This window comes from Oncorhynchus keta, chromosome 11 (assembly GCF_023373465.1).
Source record: "Oncorhynchus keta strain PuntledgeMale-10-30-2019 chromosome 11, Oket_V2, whole genome shotgun sequence".
NCBI classification, from domain to species: Eukaryota; Metazoa; Chordata; class Actinopteri; order Salmoniformes; family Salmonidae; genus Oncorhynchus; species Oncorhynchus keta.
In genome coordinates this window covers 39,365,481-39,391,080 of record NC_068431.1, presented here as the reverse complement: position 1 = coordinate 39,391,080, position 25,600 = coordinate 39,365,481, and the positions used below count along the sequence as shown (strand labels likewise).

The following is a 25,600-nucleotide window of genomic DNA, read 5'->3' as shown; positions in this document are numbered from 1 at the left end:
CCACGGTGTCTCCAGACTCTGTCACGTCTGTCACATGCTCAGTGTGAACTTGCTTTCATCTGTGAAGAGCACAGGGCGCCAGTGGCGAATTTGCCAATCTTGGTGTTCTCTGGCAAATGCCAAACGTCCTGCACAGTGTTGGGCTGTAAGTACAGCCCCCACCTGTGGACATCGGGCCCTCAAACCACCGTCATGGAGTCTGTTTCTGACCGTTTGAGCAGACACATGCACATTTGTGGCCTGCTGGAGGTCATTTTGCGGGGCTCTGGCAGTGCCCCTCCTTGCACAAAAACTAAATAAAACCAGCTCCTGGACTAAAAGGCAACGGTGCTTCTCCTCTGAAGATACTTTTTACTCCAGGATTGGGCTCAATCTGTGTCTGGGAAACCAGTCCATAATGTTTAATTTCCATCAGAGAAACCGAAGGTCTCATCAGTCTGACTGTAGTGGTTCAGAAGTATTACAAACTACCTGTCCTCAATTCTGAGTTAGTAACTGTCCAGTGAAAATGTCACTTTTAAAAGTTAATATCCTGCTAACTGATACCCAAATAATGTTGTTGACTCGTATTTGTGGCCAAACCCCACCTACAACAACTTGTATCTTTGGCTCCCCAATGGTGGAACACACTCCCTCACGACGCCAGGACAGCGGAGTCAATCACCACCTTCCGGAGACACCTGAAACCCCACCTCTTTAAGGAATACCTAGGATAGGATAAAGTAATCCTTCTCACCCCCCTTAAAAGATTTAGATGCACTATTGTAAAGTGGCTGTTCCACTGGATGTCATAAGGTGAATGCACCAATTTGTAAGTCGCTCTGGATAAGAGCGTCTGCTAAATGACTTAAATGTAAAATGTATCTCAAACAGTTGCAAAAATGCTTGTTGTTTCCTCATAGAACATGATGTCATGTTGGCTGAACTGGCCAATCAGTGGTCTACTTGCATTAATATTTTTTATGACCAGTAGATGCCCACATCATTATGTTGTTGGACTGTGCCCACATCATTCCAACACAGAAAATCATATTTTTTTATGAACATCCTTAATCACCATTTTTGGAAGGAAGACTTTCACTCATATTGTAATTAATTCTAGGCAAATATCAGCCCTCGCAGAGAAGCACGAGATTGAACTTCACTCAACTTTGTAGAGTCTTTTCCCCTTAGTTAACACTATCAATGTTTCCCTTTACTGTAGGAATTGTGATTGAATCAGTGCAATAATCCACGTTCAATGCAACATACTGAAACAAAACGAACGCTGCAAGACTTAATATGCAAAACTGTGTAAGCTATTTTGTTGTGGGCAGAACGCATCGGAGTAGGATTCTATTGCATTGACACTCATGACTCAACCCATACTCTACACAGGCCAGTGCGCCATAACCACTCAGAGCTCAAGTAGGCCTATTTTTACATTTACCACACTCTTATCCAGAGATACTATTTTTCCTCAATGTATTTATAAATAGAGTCAGAGCTATGCAAGTGCATATTTTGGGGTGTGTGTATGTCGGGGTGAGGAGGAGGATTATTGAAGATACTGTTTGAAAAGGTAGGGTTTTTGGAGGATTGGCAGGGACTCTGCTGTCCTAGCTTTAGGGGGAAGCTGGTTCCACCATTGGGGTGCCAGAACAGAGAAGTGCTTGAACTGGGCTGAGCGGGAGCTGCCCTCCCGTAGGGGTGGGAGGGCCAAGAGACTTGAGGTGGCAGAACAGAGGGTTCGAGTTGGGGTGTAGGGTTTGAGCATTGCCTGAAGGTAGGGAGGGGCAATTCCTCTTGCTGTTCCGTAGGTAAGCACCGTGGTCTTGTAGTGGATGCGAGCTTTGACTAGAAGCCAGTGGAGTGTGCGGAGGAGTGAGGAGAGAACCAGACGGGCTGCAGCGTTCTGGATAAGTTTTAGGGCTTTGATGGCACAAGCGAGGAGCCGAGCCAACAGCGAGTTGCAGTCGTCCAGACGGGAGAGGACAAGTGCCTGGATTGGGAACTGCGCTGCTTCCTGTGTGAGGTGGGGTTGTAATCTATGGATGTTGTAGAGCAGGAGCGCTTGACTGCTTTGATGTTTACAGAGAACGACAGGGTGTTGTCCAGGGTCACGCCAAGGTCCTTTGTACTCTGGGAGGGCAACACAGGAGTTGTCAACCTTGATGGAGATGTCTTTGAGCATGCAGGCCTTCCCGAGGAGCAAGAGCAGTTCCATCTTGTTGAGCTTGAGGTGGTGGGCCGACATCCAAGTTGAGATATCTGCCAGGCACGCAAAGTTGCGTGTTGCCACCTGGGTGTCGGGGGGGTAAATGGGTGTCATCCGCATAGCAATGTCAGGAGAGTACGTGGTGCTACACCAGTGCAGACTGATGCTCTCCGCGTCACCTGGTTGGAGCGGCCTGCCACGTAGGATGCAATCCTAAGAGATACAGGTCTATAGTTTTTCACGTCAGATGAGTCGAGTGTTGGTTTCTTGAGGAGGGGAGCAACTCTGGACAATTTAAAGTCGAGGGGGTGCACCCAGTGGTCAGGGGTGAGTTGATGAAGGAAGTGAGAAGTTCAAGAGATGTCGCAGAATGTCACCTGGAGAGAGCGGGGAGAAGTGGTCAAGGCGTAGGGGTAGTTCTGTGTGAGTGAGACCGGTGGACTCAATAGGCTGAGTGAATGAGTAGAGAATGTCGTCAACCTTTTTTCAAAGTGGTTGACAAAGTCATCCGCAGAGAGGGTGGAAAAGAGTTTCCTAGGTTTAGTCAGAAGCTTGGAATTTTGTGGTAGAAAGTGACTTTAGCAGCAGATACAGAGGGAAGGAGTGAAAGGATGATAGTTTTTGCTCAGCTGCCCGTAGCTCTGTTCTGTACGCTCGCAATGAGTCACTCAGCCACAGAGCAGGAGGGGAGAGCTGTCTTGGAAGAAAGGGGACAGTGCGAGTCATATGATGCGGAAAGGGAGGAAGGAGAGTAGAGTCGAAGAGGCAGAATCAGAAGGGAGATATGATGGGAGAGAGCGAAGATTGAGACGGCGCATGACCCTCTGGTTAGGGGCTAAGTGGGTAGAGTTGGAGAAGAGGGAGACAGAAAAAGGAAACAGTAGTGATCAGAGACCTGGAGGGGGGTTGCAGTGAGATTAGTAGGCAAACAGCCTCTAGTAAAGGTGAGGTCGAGTATATTACCTGCCTTGTGAGTTGGAGTTGATTGGGGAAGGGTGAGGTCAAGAGGCAAGGAGGTGAATGAGAGTTGGAAAGAAATTAAAGGCAGACGTCAGGGGGTTGAAGTCGCCATGTACAAAGAGTGGTGAGCCATCGTCCAGTGACTGCATGCAATTCAAATGAGGAGCTGGACAGGTGAGAGGGAGAGAAGAGAATCTCCACTTAAGATAAATGAGTAGACCTGTGCCACCACCGCAACGACCAGATGCTCTTGGACTATGAGAGAAAATAGTCAGATGATGAGAGCTGCTGGAGTAGCAGTGTTCTCTGGGGTGATCCATGGCGCCCATCGCGGCCAAAAAGTAAAGGGACTGAAGGGCAGCATAGGCTGAGATGAACTCTACAATCTTGACCGCAGTTCCAACTGACCTGGAATTCCACATGGGTTGTGCGCACAGGGTACATTAAATTAGAAGGGTTGCAGCCAAGGGGTGATGAGCGTCTGTCTGTAAAGCCTACAGGGAGAGGTTCGAACAGGTATAGAAAACACACACATACTTGACAAAGCTACAAAAGAGCAAAATGAGAATCTGTAAATAACTCGTTCAGATACTCAAGTAAGAGAGTGGTGTGGAGCCTTCCTCTCTTTCCTTCCTCAAATAACTCAGCAGAACAACTCTACAGCACCTTCTTTGTTTCAGCGACGGTCTTAGTTTTGCAACAAAACTGCCACAGCTGCCACTGAGAACCAGCGGAGACTGAAGAACAAACGCTAATTGCCTAGTAGAGGTGGAGAGCTCACCTCCCTGTACTAATTGCTGATTGCCTGGAGAACAATTATACTTATCACTCCTGGAGATATCAGGACTCCTTTAGCTATATGCAAATATACCATTGCCATATATAGATCTGTGCCATTCACTTTGAACTGGACTGTGTTTACAGCATGAGAGGTATTGAGTAGATGCGCTTGTTTCGAGATCGTTGTGCACATTTGTTCATATCCTTTGCTAGTTAGTGAGTTATTACCCCAGTTCTATATCATTTGTAGTCAGCAATGGGGGAGTGATTGCTTCCTACAAGAGTACAAAATGTGTACATTTCTAGATCTTTGAAAAGTGAGTCAGGTAAAGAGCTTTTTTTCGTCTTAAAGGGGCAGTGTTGTCTGTAATAATGGTATGGGAATAATAATGCATTTTATTTTGTAAAGTGGTTTCTTACATCAAACAACACAATGTTTTCAGTCACCTTGTCTGAAGGACAAGTGGATTAACAGGTTAACGTCAAGCCTTGCATATTTTTTTCCCTAAAATCTCATGGAATGTAGGCCTACATTGAACACCAGACATTGGATGCTACTGTAGGCTGAATGATAGAACAGCTAGCCGAAAAATAATAACTTGGGTGAACATTGCTTATAGGTCATATTTCATAGAAATCTGGAAACACTGGACAGTTACTTTGTGGTTTCAGATGTCCTAAACACTGCACTTTCTCCCTCCTCTCCAAGGACTATCGAGACATCATAGACACTCCCATGGACCTGGGGACTGTAACAGAGACTCTGATCATCGGGAACTACGAGAACCCCATGGAGTTTGCCAAAGATGTCCGCCTAATTTTCAGCAACTCCAAGGCCTACACGCCCAACAAGAAGTCACAGGTTAGTGTACTGATTCTGACAAGATTTTCAATGAGGATACATTTTTTGGGTTGCACCTCAACTAACGTTGACTGGATGAGTGCCCTTGAGTTCTTTACAAGATTCAAAATGCGGTGGGTCAACTATATCTCAACAATTTATAACCCTGACCCTTACACAGTGCCTTCAGAAAGTATTCACACCCCTTAACTTTTTCTGCATTTTCTTGTTACAGCCTGAATTTAAAATGATACAATTGAGATGTCACTGGCCTACACACAATACCCCATAATGTCAAAATAGAATTCGGTTTTTATACGTTTTTACAAACTAATTCAAAATGAAAAGATGAAATGTCTTGAGTCAATAAGCATTCAACACTTTTGCATCGCAGTGCTAGCTGTGCCACTAGAGATTCTGGATTAGAGTCCAGGCTCTGTTGCAGCCGGCAGCGACCGGGAGACCCATGGGGCGCAAACAATTGGTCCAGCATCTTCCAGGTTAGGGGAGGGGTTGGCCGGCAGGGACATCCTTGTTCCATCGCGCACTGCGACTCCAGTGGCGGGCCTGGGAGCAGTGCACGCTGACACGGTCACCAGGTGCGCTGTGTTTTCTCTGACACATTGGTGCAGCTGGCTTCCAGGTTACGTGGGCAATGTGTCAAGAAGCAGTGCGGCTTGGTTGGGTTGTGTTTTGGAGGACACACGGCTCTTGCCCTTCACCTCTCCCAAGTCCGAGTCCGTACGGGAGTTGCAGAGACGAGACTGTAACTACCAATTGGATGCCACGAAATTAGGGAGAAAACGGGGGTAATTTTTTTTTTTATTCTCAAAACGTGTATTTGCTTTGTAATCATGGGGTATTGTGTATAGAATTTTGAATTCAGGCTGTAACAACAAAATGTGGAATAATTAATACTTTCTGAAGGAACACTGTGTTTTGTGAGAATGGTATTTTTGATCTCCATTGTTTCATCTCCAGATCTACACCATGACCCTGAGCCTGTCAGCCTTCTTTGAAAGACAAATCATCTCCATCATCTCGGATTACAAGTCTGCGGTCCAGAACCAGCGGAGGAAGAGTCGCCAGAGTGTCAGCTACAGGAAGAGACTGCACAGCGGGGGCAGCTCCCCACCCACCAGCCGACCCTCCAGGTACTGGCCTGGCTGGAACCCCTCTCTACAACTCTTAAATCCACTGTAATAACCCCAACTATTATGTACCACTCTTTGTAGGATCTATTCAGATTCCACCTAAAACACTTATGTCTTGGTGTCTCTTTAACTGTAGTCCTAAAGGGAAGCACACGTCAAGGAAGAAACCAACACCAAAAGAATTACAGACCTCATCCAAGAAGCGGCCTCGCAGGCCATCTCAAGGTAACACTCTTGTCGTGAGTGTATGTTTGTGTCGCTGTGTGGCGGTATGTGTTTTAGAGAAGTGTGAACTGTGGGTTGGGTGGTTACGTGAAGTGCTGCTGTTGTTGCAATGTCAGAGACGAGCAGTGTGATGGTGGATGAGGACAGCCAACCCTCATCATCGTCTAACTCCGGGACAGGAAGCCATAGTGGGGGTCCAGGGGCCGACCGTGTCACCCGCAGCCAAACCACTCCTGTCAAGAACTCAGGTATTACTACACAGGGTAACCAACTCCAGCAGGCAGTGGATAAATAGTCCTTCATAGAGCTGTTTCACCACGCTATCTAGACAAATGTATGATTTTGCCAACTGCTTGAATGTTTGGAGTCAGCCTGGTTAAATCGCTGCAGTTGATGACATCATTACTATGTTTTCACTGCTGCCAAAATCGCACAATTAGAAAGGGTTATCATGTAAGTCTACTTGGCAGCAGTTACTGGAGGCTACTTTAGTAGGTGTTGCCGTGCTATGTTTAACAGGGAGGCGTTGTGTGCCCCTCTCTCTCTCTCCCCCCCCCAGAGGGTAACAGACCTCTCACTAACGGCACCAGACAGGGCCACAGGAGACGAGTGCTGCAGGAGGAAGAGGGAGAGGGATCTGGAGGATCCAATAGCTCATCTTCGTCATCGTCTTCCTCGTCTTCCTCATCATCCTCCTCCTCATCAGACAGTGAGTCGGACAGTGAGTCGGAGGTTGGAAAGTTTGTGGACGGGGGAGATCACGACTACAGCAAAGCTCCCCGCTTAAAAACGGTCCACAAAGTCAAGGGCAAGATGGCCGTCTCTGGGAAGAGGATGCTGGAAGAAGAGGAGGCTCCAGAAAGAGCCAAGAGAGCACGAGTCCAGGCAGAGGAGCAGGAAGAGGAGGATGAAGACGAACAAGGCGAAGATGAGGAGGAGGAAGAGGGGGAGCAGCCACAGCCACCGCAGCAAGAGGAAGGGGGGGAGACTGAGGACGAAGAGGAGGAGCCTGAGGACGAAGAGGAGCCTGAGGAAATGGAGGAATCAGAAGAGGAGGAGGAATCAGAGCAGGGTGAGGGTGGGGCAGAGGGCGGTCAGAAAAGCAGCAGCCGCAGTAAGTCTGGTCAGGTGAACACTCGGAACCAGGGCCGCAGGACAGTGTTGTACAACGACGAGTCAGATGACGAGTCAGGGACCACAGAGGACCCACTCAACCTAGGCATGTCCCGCTCAGGACGGCTACGCCGCATGACCGAAAAGGCCCGGGTCAGCCACCTTATGGGCTGGAACCACTGACTCACACAACCCCCTCAAACCACCTTAAACTGGGCCTTCTACCAACCACCTATCTACCTTACCCACCAGGCGTGAGACTGGAGACTGTACAATTGACTAAATTAATACTTCAGGGATTTTGCTTTATTTTTTTTTATTGATTTTTGTATCATTTTGCTTTGTGTACGAGACTGTTTACGACTCTACTGGCAGTGGTGCTCCTTATCTTGCCAAGGAATCTCCCACCCTGGTCTTCAAAGCTACTCATCAACTTGGACCCACAAGTCAACTCACTCACCTCCGCCTTACTTACTGCTCTCCTGGGCCTTAAAGACTCCCCTTACTCCTCTTCTTCTATCAACTCATAACTCTTCTCCTTCTCATCCTCAGTTTTCCTCCCCCATCTTTCTCTTACCCTCCTTCTCACCTCCGATCTTCCTGATCATACAACAACAAAGGTTCAAGAGATGCCAAAAACTGGTGCTCATATGTTATAGCTCAAGGAGACTAAGCTCTGCTGTCCTCTACATCTGGATGACAGACAGACTGATGCTCCCTTTCCTTCTCTCTGTTTGTGTTCTGTCTGAACAGTACAGTACATCTCTCCCTAAATTACCCTCTTCCACATGACCCCCTCTGTGTTGGGTTGTCTGATTGACGCTAACCCTCCCACTATGCTTCATCCTCCCCAACCCCCATCCTTCACTTTGGGAGGTCAACTCTGGTGTGCTCATTCACCGCATTAATCTATTTTTAGGCATCCAGGCTAGGTCTTAGAGGACTGCTGTGTCTGTGGGTTTTAGTTCTCAGACTATCTTTGCGTGGGAACGTATTGATTCTAATTAGTTGAGGTGGTGACTTCTTTCATCATTAATTATGTCTACTAATAAAATGCTGCATGCCTACAGTACAATGTTCTGCCATTGAATCAGAGGCAGACCTCCTTAGTTAACTCCTGGGCCACTGAATCTTTTCAATGCTATATCCCCGTAATCCTTATCAATTCTGTAGAGTTTGTATATTTGCACATACAATAGGTTAATAGAGGCTTTGCCGTATTCTCTTCCTGTAGCGTGTGGCTGTTATGGTTGAGTGATGTCTAGTGTGGTAGCTAGTGTAGTGAAAGAGTGTGGGTAATTGGAAAGGAGAAATGCAAAGCGATTGTATAAGGGTCTACCATTGAGTTCTATTTCTGTTGGTTGGAACATACTTTCATTGATCTAAATCAAATGCACACATTAATTTATAACTTCCAGGGCACTGTCCTTCAACCCAGCATGTTCAAACCAGTCATGGGTTCAAACACAAACCAAAGTGCATCATGGTACTTTGGGGAGAGGCTCGCCCATAGCCACCACTCACTTCCACCTCATACTGAAAATATTTTTTTTTTACTACAGAAATATTTATATTTTTTCACTGTATTATACACTTTGCAATTATTCCTTAGCTAATATTAATGATGGTGAAATGTTTGCACATGTATCTATTGTATGTGGCAGCTGAATTTGAGATTGCTTTTGTTGGGCTGAGTATGCTATCCTGCCCTCTGATTTTACACCTAATCACAATATTGGATGACCAGACAAGCCACAAAGAGCAAACAGATTTCGCTCCATGCAGTTCTAAACAACAAAGGACTTTTTATTTGTGTGTACGAAGCTCAGATAAATTGTGCCAATAATATTCAACACATTTGCATACAAATACACCTTTTCTGGGCTGTTTTGTGATATTGTTTTGTTGTGAGCATTATTGAACCAGAGGGTTGTGTTTGCTTGGTCAAAGGTCGGAGGGTCCGACACAGCTGAGCCACTTGGCAACGTTGCCTAAGAAACAGAAACCAAGGCTACAGACAGCGAGGTTCTCTTCTCTCCTTCGACTTCCTAACATAAGGTGCTCTGTGTGTGTCATACGCTAAGTGTTCCACGACTCAGCCCTCCTGTGCTCCCCATGCCCCCAGGATCCACCCAGCTCCACTACCCCATGAATCAGCCTACTACACTCTGGTTTAGGGTCTCTGAAATACCCCTTAGGTGTCATCTGATGGGCCATGCTACTGCTAGTCATGTTGCCACACTAGGGAAAGAGATGGGACTGCAAAATCAATCAAGGTTTTCGTTAGTTAATCGCGAGACAGCAGTAACTGTCGTCTGCCTACAGTGGGTATAGTTTGAAAACACATCACTTGGGCCAATGGATAAATCCCTACTCAATAATTTGTGAACATGTTCTCTTAATATAATAGATGGCAAATGGACTTGCCTTTAAGCAGCAGATTAGTAGTTTCTGAATCCAGCAATGATGACATTCTAGGTGTAATAATAAACGTGACTTTTTTTCTACACAATATTTTTGATTGTGTGTTTTGTTTTTTAAATAAAGGAGCGACAGATTTTCTCCCAACTTGGTGCCCTTGGTATTTGGCTCATTCTGTCACATTCTCTAAACACAATACAAACATGCCCACTTTAATCACCATAGAAAAACATGATACGGTAGGGAGAACAAGTATTTGATACACTGCAGGTGTTCCTACTTGCAAAGCATGTAGAGGTCTAATTTTTTATCATAGGTACACTTCAACTGTGAGAGACGGAATCTAAAACAAAAATCCAGAAAATCACATTGTATGATTTTTAAGTAATTGATTTGGATTTTATTGCATGACATAAGTATTTGATACATCAGAAAAGCATATAGACCTTCTCCAGATCCTTCAGGTTTCGGTGCTGTCGCTGGGCAATACGGACTTTCAGCTCCCTCCAAAGATGTTCTATTGGGTTCAGGTCTGGAGACTGGCGAGGCCACTTGAGGACCTTGAGATGCTTCTTACGGGGCCACTCCTTAGTTGCCCTGTTTTGGGTCTTTGTCGTGCTGGAAGACCCAGCCACGACCCATCTTCAATGCTCTTACTGAGGGAAGGAGGTTGTTGGCCAAGATCCCGCGATACATAGCCCCATCCATCCTGCCCTCAATACGGTGCAGTCGTCCTGTTCCCTTTGCAGAAAAGCATCACCAAAGAATGATGTTTCCACTTCCATGCTTCATGTTTGGGATGGTGTTCTTGGGGTTGTACTCATCCCTCTTCCTCCAAACACGGCGAGTGGAGTTTAGACCAAAAAGCTATATTTTTGTCTCATCAGACCACATGACCTTCTCCCATTCCTCCTCTGGATCATCCAGGTGGTCATTGGCAAACTTCAGACGGGCCTGGACATGCGCTGGCTTGAGCAGGGGGACCTTGCGTGCGCTGAAGGATTTGAATCCATGATGGCGTAGTGTGTTACTAATGGTTTTCTTTGAGACTGTGGTCCCAGCTCTCTTCAGGTCATTGACCAGGTCCTGCCATGTAGTTCTGGGCTGATCCCTCACCTTCCTCATGATCATTGATGCCCCACAAGGTGAGATTTTGCATGGAGCCCCAGACCGAGGGTGATTTGACCGTCATCTTAGACTTTTTCTAATAATTGCGCCAACAGTTGTTGCCTTCTCACCAAGCTGCTTGCCTATTGACCTGTAGCACAACCCAGCCTTGTACAAGTCTACAATTTCTTTCCCTGATGTCCTTACACAGCTCTCTGGTCTTGGCCATTGTGGAGAAGTTGGAGTCTGTTTGATTGAATGTGTGGACAGGTGTCTTTTATACAGGTAATGAGTTCAAACAGGTGCAGTTAATACAGGTAATGAGTGGAGAACAGGAGGACTTCTTAAAGAAAAACTAACAGGTCTGTGAGAGACGGAATTCTTACTGGTTGGTAGGTGATCAAATACTTATGTTGTGCAATAAAATGCAAATGAATTACTTACAAATCAGACAGATTTTTTTTGTTTTAGATTCCGTCTCTCACAGTTGAAGTGTACCTATGATAAAAAATGACAGACCTCTACATGCTTTGTAAGTAGGAAAACCTGCAGTGTATCAAATACTTGTTCTCCCCACTGTATATAATGTTATGTCACTACTCATGGCAAAATGGTACTGTGAATTCACACTTCCTCTGTGTTCCAGCCATTTTCTCCTGTTCCTCATTTGTTTTCCCAGACCCCATGCTGTTGACGTGGTATTGTTTGAGTCATCACGGCAGGATTTTCACATCCTGCCAGTCAACACACTTGGCACAAGCTGAGCTGCCACTCTTCACCAGGCCCTGTGTATTCCACAATAGCCACTCTTGTCTGGCTGTTTAAAACCCATCCCTGGCTTGGTGAGTCATCTCTGGCTGCCCCCTCAAAGAGCCATGATGATGAGTCATAAAGATGCACCATGGGCCATATCTCTGCAGTGATGTCAGTCCCACCCCGCCTCTGCCCCTGACTACCCCACACCACTGTCCCACAGTTACCTGCTCTATCTCAGAGAGAGTGAGGAGGAGGAGTAGCAGCCTATGTGTTGGATAGGGTATGGAAGCTAGGAGGAGAGTGGACAAGTCTGGTGGTATGGTTGGTTGGTTTTCAGCCAGTTAGGCTTGTGATGGAGGTACCTCCACTAGATAATGCACTGAAGACTGGAGAGATGAGTCAGACACTCAGCTAGCAACAATACTTAACACTCCTCTGACGCATGGCGCTTCAGCACGCCCAGAAAGACTGCAGTGATGTTGAGGGTCTCTGGATGGAAACAGGCAAATGTATCAATTTGGGCTGTTTAAATTTTTTTTTATTTTTTACAGTTTTATAAGTGTGTTACTTCCTTTGGAATGCTGAAGTCACCTCCTGTCAGAAAGCCATGATAATTCCATTCAGCATCAACCAGATACTTTTCACTCCAGTGCAATCAGCATCACTGTCTAGAGGCTGTATGCAAGTAATCTGAGGATGTTTAAATGTATGAGGTTTATTATCAAAATGACCATACAAATTAAGCAAATATTTGAATATGAATGGGGATACAGAGATCATGAAAATGCATGATGTTTCTCTACCGATACATGACAGTAGCTCCAGATAAAGTTCTGATAATGAGACAAAATGATTATACCTAAAGAATCCCAACATAGATTACTGTATTACAATTTACAATCAATGCTATGGTTTATGAGAAGTACCAGATTACTGCACAGTTACATTTACATTAGACTTTCATCTATATTGAATTGGTGAATCACACATACATCCGATACATCTATAGTTCACTAATTAACAACAAGGTTGCGTACGTTTACATTGTGCTTCAGATTCAATTGCCTGTTAGGGTAACTCACCTACTGCCACGCCTGTGCTGAAAATACATTTTGTATTTTTTTGTATTTTTTTTTTTACATATGACCTCTTGGGTGTCTTTTACAATGAAATGGCACACAGAAATAAGTAACAGTGAATCTATGTTTGGTGTGAGTGTCATTCTGTCTCACAGTTACAACTTAGATCTCTAAATCTTACTTCCTAAATACTACCACATAACGAAACTGAGGGGTGATAGTTTAAAACACTTTGGAATGTGTCTTATCTTAACAACCCTGATTTCGCCCTGATAAATTCATGTAGTCACTCATTAGACACTCTAACATTTACCAAGGATGCAGTCAGACATTAACACCCAGAAAACAAATCAATATGTACTCTACGCCACATTTTCCCAAGACCTAAGCACAGCTGATGATGTCATATCAAGATTTGTGACGTTACAATACAATATTAAAGGTAGATTCAGCGATATGACAGCATAGTTGGTCAATTTCCCGCAAGAACTAAGAGCGTAAAAGCGCGAGGCTCAACTTCTCTGGTTTTTCAGTGCCCTGGCTACAATGCTGTGTACAGCTTAAAGCGAACCTGTGCAGATACTGTGTGTGACTGGTCTTGCATCTCAATATTTTTGGGGGACAATGTTTTAAATTGAACCTTTATTTAAATAGGCAAGTCAGTTGGGTTAACTGCCTTATTCAGGGGCAGAACGACAGACTTCTTCTACCTTGTCAACTCAGGGAATCGATCCAGCAACCTTTCAGTTACTGGCCCATCGCTCTAACCACTAGGCTACCTGCTGTCCCTCTGGTGTTGCTCGTGGCAACGTCATTTTGCTGAGTCTACCTTTAAACACAAGTGTGATCACTTCAAGAAAGCTCATTCACTTACATTCGTGAAGAACAACTCATCAGGTTCTCGAAAACACAGCGCAGTTTTTTGGCTTGATCAGATACTGTCTAATTTCAACATAATGTCTTGTGATTTTTGTCTAAATCAACTAAAGTATGTCTAATTATTTTGAAGTGTTTATACCTTCATCCACTGCAGCATACTTGCCCATCCTCTACCTCACTATAGTATATGATAAGAAACGTTCAGTCAACTGTTCATACAGTATTTCTGTCATGTTTGAACAACTTTGTCATTAATTGACAGTACAGGATCCCCGCGTCACAGGAAGGTAACAAAGACAAAGCCTAGCCTGCTGCTGCAGCTGAAACAGCCACGTAAACTGTAATTTCCCTCTGTGACATTTTCCCTTGCAGCTTGCTCTCAGTGAGTAATCAGCTATTCTCTCTCCCAATCAAAACATTTTTCATTTGAAAAGAGTGACGTGGTGGCCTTTATCCAAAGATAAAGCTCCAACTCTCCCCATTTTGTGTCCGCTGTCTCACGTCATAGGCAGCGTCTTTTCAAAACATTGAACAAATTGCGCTCATGCCTCTTCTTTTTAAAATCAATTTTGTGCCTCTGGTTACAGAGTAGAACCATATAGAATGCAGCCCGCATGCTCTCCCCCACTCACATGCTGGGGCTACACCAGGCCGGTCTGCATGTGGACATGTAAAGGGTAGGGGTGGTAAAGCAGAGGTGGCTGTGCTGCCTGGGGAATGTAGTAGCTGCTGAATATGGGGTCAGCCATGTATGGCGCAGGCTGGTAGAAGCAGGTGACGTTGGCAGTGTTGGGGATGGCGTTCTGTTCCCCCAGTACCCTCAGGGCCAGGACAGTGATCATATTGAGTGTCTGTCTCCTCTCATGTCCCATCAGACACACTGTACTCTCATCTATCACCCGACGCAAGGTCATCAGATAGTCATACTTGCTAGTCTCCTCGTCGCCAACAAAGTGGCAGCGCAGGTAGGCCTCGATCTTGCGCTGCTGCTCGCTAACGTCAGGAAAGTCAATAAAGAAGCGGGAGCACATGTAGCGCTCTAGGGACTTGATCTCTGTCTCGCTGGCTGGCCTGAAGTTCCTCACCAGCAGGTCACTATACTTCAGAAGCCCACCTCCTCTGATCTCCTCTGGGTTATGGGTGGCAATCAGTCGGAAACGCAGATGATCCATGGCTTGCTCAAAGTCCCCGTACATGCACTCTGCTACCACAGTGATGCTGGCCTTGTCCCTTGGGGCCGAACCTGCCCGTGGACAGACCGTGGTTGTCTCTGGTGGCGCTAGTTCCTGAGTAGCAGCAGGTTCAGTCTCTGGGACTTGGTTCCCTGTTGTTTGAAGGGACAATGATTCCTCAGAAGCTTCTAAGTCTGGAGGCTTTTTTGAATATTTCACCCTGACTATTTGTTCTACGGTACGGGGTGAGATGTTTTTATCCTGGGATGAAATGGCTGGAGTAAGGTGGTCTGTGAATGTTTTAGTGCCCTCTGAGTTCCTCTGTCTGGACCCTGAGGAGGATGAATAATGGCCTTGATCAGTGTCTAATAAAGAGTGATTTGGTTGAGGTGTTGGAAGTATTTCTATAGGCTCAAACAGCTGTGTTGTCAGATCTGACAAATCTTTTAACAAAGACCATTTTTCAGGGAGTGATGAGATGCTGCTCATCTTCCGTGACATCTTCCTTGGTGGTTTAGGTGAGGGGCAATAGTCAGGGACAATTCCCTGGGATGTGTTACAGGTTTTCTTGGCTGGCGGAGGGAATAAATGTTCAAGATGTACGTTTTGTGTGACAGCAGTGCAGGCTTGGGATGTGGATTGAGGCATCACTTGAAGTTGCTCTTGCACTGAGTTCTCTGTGAGCAACACTGGGGATGGCTTGATGTCTTTTGACTCAGAGATCGGTGACTCCTCTATGTTACTTTGAGGGTTTACAGATATATTTGACACCAGAGGTTCTGTCAATATTTTGGAGGAGGATATAAGTGAGGGATAATCTGTATTCTGAACAAATGGCATTTTTTCCTCTACTCTTATCTCAAGTACTGTATCAACCTTTACCACCCCCTCCTCTTCTACCTCTTTCTCATTCTCCAGAGTCCCCAGGTCTAGCTCGGCTCTCTCTATCTCTAACACTTCCAGTGGCTCTTGTTTTCCAGTTGCATGCACATTCATTGGATGCAATGATTCTTCCTCTTGAACAACAACCTGTTCACTGTGGCACAGACTGTCAGCGAAGCGAGTCATCATTGGATCTTTGTCTTTATCCTCTTTTAGATTCTCAGAGGTGGAAGAATACTGGGGTACCATTATGGCTTTCTCTGCCCCTCTATCTGGATGTAACACAATGCCATTGTGTGACTCCAATCCCTCACACTGAATTTCTTGCCTCCTCTCAGTCTCCCAGTATGACTCCAGCATACGGTCCAATATAATCTGGAAGGAGTCCACACTGAACTCAAACTGGCGTCGCAGGGAACTTACAAACCTGAGCCCCACTGTTTTACCCCTGTTATTGGACAGTGAGATAAGGCTCCAGCGGTCGTGCTCATTGAAGACCTTAACCATCTTCTGCACATAGGCCTCCTTCATGGTGAGGCAGGTGATCTTGCGTCTGTTAACCCCACGGGGAAGGAGGTCACGTAGGCTGCCCAGCACCACCTCCTTGATGACCTGGAAGTCCTCCTGTCTGGGCAGCTCCACTCCAAAGATGATGTCCAGGTCTCTGTAGCCCGTGCCATTGTCCCTGACCATCACATGGCTGGCGGTGGAGCCATTGAGGCGGATGTCCCTGACCCTGATCTCCCTCTCCAACAGCCGGTCCTTCACTACGTGGATGATGTCCTTGGGTCTCACCTCCAGGGTGGGGAAGTTCCCTCTGCCGTGGATGGGGATCACCTCTGTCAACACCTGGTCCAGAGTCTGGACTTGCTCCAGAGTCAAGTTGTGGAATCTTCTATCCATTTGGAGATCAATTATCTTGGGTTTAACTGCAAAAGGAGACAATATTGTATTTGTAAGAAGCTGGGTAATTCAGTCGTACAGTCAGCTGGGTAATTTCATGCAACAAAATGTGTGTTCAATGGGAAACATTCTGTGTTTTATGACAAGGGAAGAAACACTACTAAGTAATTCATAGTATCATTCATTCACATTGAGTTCAGGGGTGTCTGAAACACAAGAGACACCAAAGGCGCAGATTAGATTGCACAATTAAAAACAAAAAAATATGTGTTGTTACTACTAAGCATAAGAGCAGTACACATACAACGATACACACAACACATGCACACAGGGGGGTGGAAGATGTCAAATAAAAAATTCAACAGGAAGGTGACCAGCTTGGAACTTTCTCTTAGAGGATAAGTAATGACTGAGCATACCTTGACCTTGTTTGAGGTTATAATGGTTTTATTGTCAACTTAGTAATTGATAAATGAACTCATTGAATAATACTCTTGTGTATAAACAAATCAATAAGGCTATGTAAACATTTTAAGAAGATATCCCACAAATCAGGTTAGCTTACTTTTACAGATGTAACTTAAACAGTGGTGGGAGGTCAACACTTGGGGTATGTATAGTCTACTTTCCCTCATGTTCCAAAAGTTTGCACGGACAGTTCTTATGGAATCCATAATGTACTAGAATAATAGTCGCATGCTGCAGAATTTTGGTCTCATGTGCAACCCCATCTCGCCCGCCCGCCTGCTCCCACTCTTTAGATAAGACCGTATGAGTCATACAGTCACTGAATAAAGCACCTCTCGCTGCGTCTTCTATTGGACATTCTGCATGCGTGTAAAAAAAACAATCGCCACTTCTCACATATTCACAATTTCTCGTTGTTGTATATTTGAGACATTTGCTATACAAATATTGTATAAAGGCTAAAGCCGGGAGTGTTGTTCTTGATAATCAGATTCGATCTAGTAAAAAATGGTGTAGGCTAGCCTATCAATCAGTTCTCTTTGAGTGATCTTATTTTACAGTCATTTGTTGCCTATACTCATCGAAATGATAATGCATGTGCACAGTCTATGCAATTTACCAAAATAATATTTACAAACCCGTTTTTAGTCTAGTAAACACTCACAGACCACGTAGGCTATATAAAAATTATTAACAACACGTATTTTATTGAACAGAAACTAATAAAATTGCCTATTTAAAATAAACAAATAAAACATGTTGAGTTTAGCCTACACCTATTCTTCCACGTCTTCATCTGATGCAATATTGTAAGGTATAATTTGCACACTGGCCAACACTGTTTGCTATTGTTTAATCAATCCGTGAGCAATGCATTTCATTAGCCTACCAAATGTGCATTTGATTGATATTGACATAAAGAAATAATAAAGCACAAACCTTATGCATTTCGAAATGATTCCTGTATCAAATGTAGCATGACATTGATCATGCAATGAAATAATATACTTTAGCCTACTCACCTGACTGCTGAGGAAAGGGTAGAACTTAGCCAAAGTATAGTAAGCAAAACAACAATAAGTGATATCCAACAGGTTAAATTGGGATCTCGCACCCGTAGACACCGTGCACAATGCGCTATTATCTTTAGAACATGTAGTAGGTAGGTTCGTTCTTGATCGCTGTCCAACCCAACACGACAGTGGCGCTTAAGGAAACAAACTGAAGTTCTACAGCGCACTGTTTTCTCTCAGCTGCGAGCGTAGTCTAGTTTCCATGGCAATCTGGCGTCACGACTTTAAGGTAACTCACGAAGCTCTGTTTGTTCATTATGGGATTATCTATCTATCAGATATCTACACAATGTATACAAAAGTATGCGGACACGCTTCAAATTAGTGGATTTGGCTATTTCAGCCACACTTTGCTGACAGGTATGTAAAATCGAGCACACCGCCATGCAATCTCCATAGACAAACATTGGCAGTGGAATGGCCTTACTGAAGAGCTCAGTGAGTGACTTTCAATGTGGTACCGTCATAGAATGCCACCTTTCCAACAAGTCAGTTTGTCAAATTTCTGTCCTGCTTCTGTGCCTGTTATTGTGAAGTGGATGCTTCTAGGAGCAACAAACAGTGCTGAAGCATGTAGCGTGTAAAAATGATCGGATGCAACACTCAGTACTGAGTTCCAAACTGGCTCTGGAAGCAATGTCAGCACAATAACTGTTCATTGGGAGTTTCATGAAATGGGTTTCCATGGCTGAGCAGCTGCACATGTAACGGATGTGAAACGGCTAGCTAGTTAGCGGTGGTGCGCGATAAATAGCGTTTCAATCGGTGACCTCACTTGCTCTGAGACCTTGAAGTAGTGGTTCCCCTTGCTCCGCAAGGGCCGCAGCTTTTGTGGAGCGATGGGTAACGATGCTTTGTGGGTGACTGTTGTTGATGTGTGCAGAGGGTCCCTGGTTCGTGCGAGGGGACGGTCTAAAGTTATACTGTTACACAGCGCCCGGCTTGAGGGGTGTAAAGCTCGTCCTTACTGGACTCTGGAGCAGTGGAAATGCGTTCTCTGGAGTGATGAATCACGGGTCACCATCTGACAGTCCGACGGACGAATCTGGGTTTGGTGGAAGCCAGGAGAAAGCGCTACCTGCCCAAATGCATAGTGCCAGTTGTAAAGTTTGGTGGAGGAATAATGGTCTGGGGCTGTTTTTCATGGTTCAGTCTAGGCCCCTTAGTTCTAGTGATGGGAAATTGTAACGCTACAGCGTACAATGACAAGAACAACAGTTTGAGGAAGTTCTTTTCCCGTTTCAGCATGACAATGCCCCCGTTTACAAAGCGGGGTCCATACCGAAATTGTTTGTTGAGATCGGTGTGGAAGAACTTGACTGGCCTGCACAGAGCCCTGACTTCAACTCCATCGAACACCTTTGGGATGAATTGGAACGCCGACTGCAAACCACGCCTAATTGCCCAACATCAGTGCCTGACCTCACTAATTTTCTTGTGGCTGAATGGAAGCAAGTCCCCACAGCAATGTTTCAACATCTAGTGGAAAGACTTCCCATAAGAGCAGAGGCTGTTATAGCAGCAAAGAGGGTACTAATTCCATATTAATGTTCATGATTTTGGAATGAGATGTTCGAGGAGCAGGTGTCCACATACTTTTGGTGATCTGGTGTATCTATCTATCTCGTCTGTCTGTCAAGTGATTAGTGATGCACTGGTGTGACATTTATATTAGACAGATTCAAAGAAATGTAAACTGTGTAGGTAGCCCTATCCACACCACAAAGAATAATTATGTTTGCAATGTTTTCAACATTTGTAAATAGATGTGCTCTAAAGGCTAATGTGAAGGGCTGAAACGATGTGCAAGTAGGCTACAACTCCATTCAGATGACAATTAGAAAATTATTGTAGGAGTCTAGGATATTGTTATAAGAGGGTTTGTGCCCGTTCTAGGTCAAATCATGACCTTTGTGATCTTCAGGTCGGAAAGTCGGAACGCTAGAAAGATGCCCGAGTTCCCAACTTGGAATTCTGAGTTGGTTGACCATTCAAAACTATTTTTCCCAGTCAGAGCTCATTTTCTCCCCAAGTTCCCAGTTGTCTTGAACGCACTGAAGTCTGAGATTTCCGAGTTCCCAGTTGTTTTGAAAGCAGCATAAGTATCATTTAGGGGTGATTGAGCAGACCTTTACAGAGCACTGCAGGAGGAGCTTGGGAGGTATGCACTGGCTGAGCTGCTGCAAAGAGGGTGAATATCATATCAGACAGAGGGTGAGTCATCCTCTCGCTCACTGCCGTGATCCAGAGACGCAAACCTTAACATCAATCAAGCTCACTCACCGCCCACACCTCAGTTACGCCACCGCCTGTCTGACGAGAACCCCCAGCCCCCAACCTGATTGGATTGTCTCTGCACTGACATACCACCAGAGATAAGGGATGGAGGGAGGGATATTCCTATATAAACTGTACACATAATATATTGTAGAAAATGTAACAATCCATCTTAGTATTCAATGTCAGAACTTTACACGTCCATTCAGTCATCCACTGACAAAAATAAGGTTGTTAGTGACGTCAATTGGAACGCATAGAACGCACTCTTGAACATGTGACCGTGACGTATTTATATTTGGGTAGTGTAGCCGGAAGTATCAAGGAGAGGAATATTTGAAGAAGAAAAGCTTTTGCATTACGTCTAAATCGAGAAGAAAAACAATAAAAATACATTCATTCTCGGACCATCAAGGAGCCTACCAGCATGTCGAATATGGAGAGTATCCTTTCGGAAATGTTTGCTAGCTACTAGATTCATTAAATTGCCACCAGGAAATTTAGACAAAGTTAAAGGCCTGTTGTTTTAGTCCGTGACTCGTCTGAATATGAATTTCAAAAGCCATATCAGGTTTCGATTCGTATTTATGCTTATAGTCTATACTTGGATGGCTTGGTGACAAAGATAAACGCTTGTTTGCTGTTATTGGTATTGTGTATCTGCCATGGGCATAACAGTCAGTACAACACGTTTAGTAAACAAGTTTACTTTCGTCTGAAGACACCCATTGCCTGGTAGCATGGCTGGCATTTCAATTTTATTCACATGATTACATCACAGGTATTTTAGTTCTGTGGTGGGAGCACACCATCGATTAAGGTTTGTAAAAGAGTGCCAATAAGGGGAACAAATACTGGAAGCTTCAGTTATGTAGCTATGGCATTTTTGAAACTATTAAAATACGCAATCAGCAGTCGCTACATACATTTGTGGACTTACAAATATGTACCCATTGATTATTGAAGAATATAACATAAATGCCTCATAAGCTGAGTTCAACTTTCCTACCCCATAATAACACAAAATATATTTGTAAACAAACACGGTAAAGCCTCAAAACATGGTTAAAACAATAATTTTGATATGGATGGTCAGTCCTAGCATCCATAGCTATGTCTATACATATTAGTGGTTACATTTCTCCAAGACCATCCCTCAGCTTTTTACCAAAATGGTGGCGGGAGTGGCTTTTGTTATTTTCTAACTGCTGATTGGCCCTTTAACTTCCCATCCCAGAGCATCTCTTTAATCTCAAGTTTGCAGCCAAAGAACTGCAACGAAGCTCTAAGAAATGTGACAAAGAGGAAAAGGCAGAGAAGGCCAAAGTCAAAAAAGTAAGTTGGCCTTTTACCTCATTATCAACCCTCCAATCACCTCATCATAGCTCTGAACATTCTCAACTGAGAATGTAGTGACTGAACCTTTATCCTCACCGTAGGCTATCCAAAAAGGAAATGTGGAAGTGGCACGGATCCATGCGGAAAACGCCATCAGACAGAAGAACCAGTCGGTCAACTTCCTAAGGATGAGTGCTAGGATTGATGCAGTGGCCGCCAGGGTCCAAACAGCAGTCACAATGAACAAGGTGCAGTTGTTTTACATACCTACGTCCTACAAGACTTCATACAACGACATTCTTGGTTTGAGACATTGATTCTGCTTAAGATTGGCCCACTTTTACTTTGGAGGGAAAATTTGGTGCAATATCTGTAAAAGAGTGCTAGGTTACTACTGCAACGATTGCTGATTCCAACCACACAGCAAGGTACCTTTCTATTTTAGTAATGTTCGTTCATTCTACAGGTTACTAAATCTATGGCTGGAGTGGTGAAAGGCATGGATGCCACACTGAAGAGTATGAACCTGGAGAAGGTAGTGTGTGTGTGTGTGTGTGTGTGTGTGTGTGTGTGTGTGTGTGTGTGTGTGTGTGTGTGTGTGTGTGTGTGTGTGTGTGTGTGTGTGTGTGTGTGTGTGTGTGTGTGTGTGTGTGTGAGCTTGCTCCTAGTCAAATACATAAATTTGATAGTTGTCACACTTATGACGGTATACATGTTATATTCTTCACCATCTGAGAGGGAAATTTGTTAATGAATGTCTCATCTCTCTAGATCTCTGGGCTCATGGACAAGTTTGAGCATCAATTTGAGACGTTAGATGTACAGACCGCTCAAATGGAGGACACCATGAGTAGCACAACCACACTAACCACCCCACAGGTAATGATTATTTTCTGGGCTCCTGCTAGACAGACCTTTGGTCTTTGACCAGATCTGTGGCCTTTGATCTTCAAGTCTAACAGTAAATGCATACAAGTGCAGATCATGACAAGATACATTTATTGAGATTAGTTTATTCTGCTCTGTTCACAATCAATGGAGACTAACAGTCAGCGATGTGTGTTTCAGAATCAAGTGGATTCACTGATGCACGAATTGGCTGATGAAGCAGGGTAAGAATTCCTTATTTTGTGGTTCTATTGTTGAAAAACAAAATGTCTTTACAAGTGAGAAAATTAATGCACATCAATTTGTGTGTAGGTTGGACCTGAACATGGAACTCCCACAGGGACAGACTGGATCAGTGGGCACCAGTGTAGCGTCAGCAGAGCAGGTACAGGAACAGGCCCCGAACAAGAGCTATTATAAACCCTACCACACTTTCAATTGTCTACTTAACACGATCTTTCAAATAAATGATTGGGATAATAGAGCAATGATAACAATGCTGATATGATTATAGCAGCTGTGTCTCAGGCTTGCAAAAAAATGGTCCTTAGCCCCTTTTCACACAAGAATGAAAATGTTAAGTTTTTAGAGATCTGCAACATTGCCTGTTATCTTTTGTTCTCAGGATGAGCTGTCTTCAAGGCTTGCGAAACTCCGAGACCAAATGTAAAGGAAGAACTCCGTCAGAGACCTCAAGTGCAGAGCTTCAGGTTACAAGACCTGCTCTGTTCTTTTCATAATGTCTTCGTCTCACTCCTTTAGTTTTTCTCTTTGATGATCCTACTGTATCCTGTTTGAGGGGCTTGCCCTTGGGTCCTTATTGGTGTTCTTAATTTACTGTTGTATATAGAGAGTATCAAGTTACAGGAATATTAGCCACCCGCCTACGAACACTAAAGCAAAGACTTACTGGTTATGGAAAATGAATTCAATCTTTGAAATAATATATATTATAACTGGGATGGTTTCATCTGCGACTGATGCTTTTTGTACGTCCATTTTTTGTGTGTAGTAGTTTGGCAGGCCTCTTGTCTTAAGAGGAAACTGCAATGTTATATATGTTTCTTTCTGGTGTCCCTCCTTTTAAGACATTTTCTCATACAATTTATTCACGTGAAATATTATGTTTAAAAAATCTCATATCCTGTATCAGAACGGCATTGTTTTAAGGAGAGTTTGGTTGGTTGATTCTTACATTTGACTGATAACTCTGAGTCTTTGGATGTCATTTTTTTTGTTCACCTTGATTAGGTTATTAGATAATACAATTTTATAACACTTTTAACCTCTTGTACCATTATCTTTTTCAGTCTCATTTCCATGTGTCTCACCCTATGTGTGTATGCAACCAATGTTGAAAATAATAGGGTTTAAAGATTAAAGTATTGAATGCATGTCAACATTGCATACATTACAAAAACCATCCCCTAGATTTGACACTGGAACTGACCTCTTTATTGCATGGCCCCTCCCCGCTGGTAGTCATGTGAAATATGTTGAAGCTTTAGCAAAACGGTACAGTATAAAGATAGGCATAAACTGCTTCTCCAAAAAAAAATCACAGATCACGCTTGTAGGTGACGTTGGCTAGCTAAGCACATGTGCATTAACGTCATCGGGTCTAACGGGCGTCTGAAGCCGAACTGTACATGTGCAGCCCGTCAAAACAAAGACACTCCTTTGTTTTTGATGAAATAAAAACTTGTCAGTTTGTCACTTTCACAAGGTTGGCGTAATAACATGTTCAACTACTTAAGACATTGGCGCGAATCTAGGTTGTGCCAACTAAAAAATAATTGGTTACGTCTCGCATTGACTTCTCAAACCTCAGCCTGCTTCGCAAGCATTCCCCGGAAGTCTCGCGATGTTTGCAAACTGTTACAGCAACAGTACGAGCCTCTACCAGTCCTTTCAGGTGATAAAGCATCAGATGACCCGTCGGTTGTATAATTAAGGAATAAGGCCCAAGGGGTTGAATGCTGATTGGCTGACCGCCATGGTATATCAGACTATATCATGTGTATGACAAACATTTATTTTTACTGCTCTAATTACGTTGGTAACCAGTTTATAATAGCAACAAGGCACCTTAGGGATTTGTGGTATATGGCCAATATACCACGGCTAAGGGCTGCATCCAGGCACTCTGCATTGCGTTCGGCTTAAGAACAGATCTTCTTCTTATTATTATTAAGAATAAGCTGTTCTTATTGGTCGTATATCACAACACCTCCTGCCTTATTGCTTAATTAATTATACCGCAGTGTGGGAAACGCAAATTAACGCTCATTGTGTACGTTGTCCATGCAACGTCAATGGACCGCGTGGTGCATTCTGGGTGATTGTGGGACATTAGCATGAATTTCGTCAACAAGAACTACAACAAAAATACAGAGCTGTGATATAATTCACTTGTTCTCTGAAATATGGTAAAGCTTTGTAATCGTGACATTGCGTACTTTTGAGGAAAACGGGCAGGTTTCTTGACACATTACACTTTTAAAACAACTGGGAAATCTCAGACTTCAGTGCCTTCAAGAGTCAAGACAACTGGGAACTCTGACAGTCTGGGGAAAGTGAACTGAGCAAGTTGAGCCTGCTCTGAGGTTGTTAAGTCACATGTGTCAAACACAAGGACACATTTCTATCAGGCAGCAAGCACTGCCAACTGTCTGTGTGCCAAATGGCAGCACGTTGCCACACATGCCCCTCCTCCCAGACCCACACACATGAGCCAGCCAGTGTGCCATTCATATCATTACTAATGAGACTGACCGAATCTTCTACCAGCTAAATGTCATTGCTAAGTTTAATTTCCGTGTGAATAAAGGATTCACACGCTAGTATAAATTACTACTAAAGGACACACACTAGTATAAATCACTACTAAAGGACACACTCTAGCATAAATTACTACTAAATGACACTAGGGCACACGCGAGTATTAAGGAGTCGTAAATTGTCATCTACTTTATGTAATTACAGCCTGAATTCAGCCTGAATTCAATGTGGCTTTCACTCGCCGTGGAGTGAAAGTGCACAGACATGCCACAGTCCTAGGTTTCTAAAGCTTGACAATGAACAACC

General features: G+C 44.1%; 3 protein-coding genes across 4 annotated transcripts in view; 2 read left to right on the top strand and 1 right to left on the bottom strand.

Moving 5' to 3' along the window:
* The window catches only part of LOC118390246 (bromodomain and WD repeat-containing protein 3-like), a 28,412-nt gene extending 18,569 nt beyond the window's left edge, over positions 1–9,843 (top strand). For both annotated transcript variants that reach the window (XM_035780608.2, XM_035780607.2), the window contains exons 36-40: positions 4,647–4,799; positions 5,760–5,932; positions 6,069–6,157; positions 6,274–6,405; positions 6,717–9,843. In XM_035780608.2, the coding sequence (XP_035636501.1) occupies positions 4,647–4,799; positions 5,760–5,932; positions 6,069–6,157; positions 6,274–6,405; positions 6,717–7,453 (1,284 nt within the window). In that variant the 3' untranslated portion in view covers positions 7,454–9,843. The remainder of the gene's footprint in view (positions 1–4,646; positions 4,800–5,759; positions 5,933–6,068; positions 6,158–6,273; positions 6,406–6,716) is intronic.
* A 4,182-nt stretch (positions 9,844–14,025) lies between these two features.
* On the bottom strand, positions 14,026–18,235 carry LOC118390245 (uncharacterized). The gene is made up of 2 exons (XM_035780606.2): positions 17,960–18,235; positions 14,026–16,495 (listed from the first exon to the last, which is right to left on the bottom strand). Exon 2 carries the CDS (start codon positions 16,467–16,469, stop codon positions 14,154–14,156), a length of 2,316 nt encoding a protein of 771 aa, XP_035636499.1. The 5' UTR covers positions 16,470–16,495; positions 17,960–18,235; the 3' UTR covers positions 14,026–14,153.
* Positions 18,236–20,567: 2,332 nt separating this feature from the next.
* Positions 20,568–23,798, top strand: chmp1b (charged multivesicular body protein 1B). Its single transcript, XM_035780605.2, has 8 exons — positions 20,568–20,730; positions 21,525–21,622; positions 21,727–21,873; positions 22,092–22,160; positions 22,397–22,504; positions 22,694–22,737; positions 22,826–22,898; positions 23,139–23,798. Exons 1-8 carry the CDS (start codon positions 20,715–20,717, stop codon positions 23,181–23,183), a joined length of 600 nt encoding a protein of 199 aa, XP_035636498.1. The 5' UTR covers positions 20,568–20,714; the 3' UTR covers positions 23,184–23,798.
* Positions 23,799–25,600: the final 1,802 nt, after the last annotated feature.

Coding starts and splice junctions, on each gene's coding strand:
- LOC118390245 (XM_035780606.2), bottom strand. CDS start 16,469: ATGGATAGAAGATTCCACAACTTGACTCTGGAGCAAGTCCAGACTCTG.
- chmp1b (XM_035780605.2), top strand. Junction 22,161..22,396: donor AGAGTATGAACCTGGAGAAG/GTAGTGTGTGTG, acceptor TCATCTCTCTAG/ATCTCTGGGCTCATGGACAA. Junction 22,899..23,138: donor GTGTAGCGTCAGCAGAGCAG/GTACAGGAACAG, acceptor TTTTGTTCTCAG/GATGAGCTGTCTTCAAGGCT.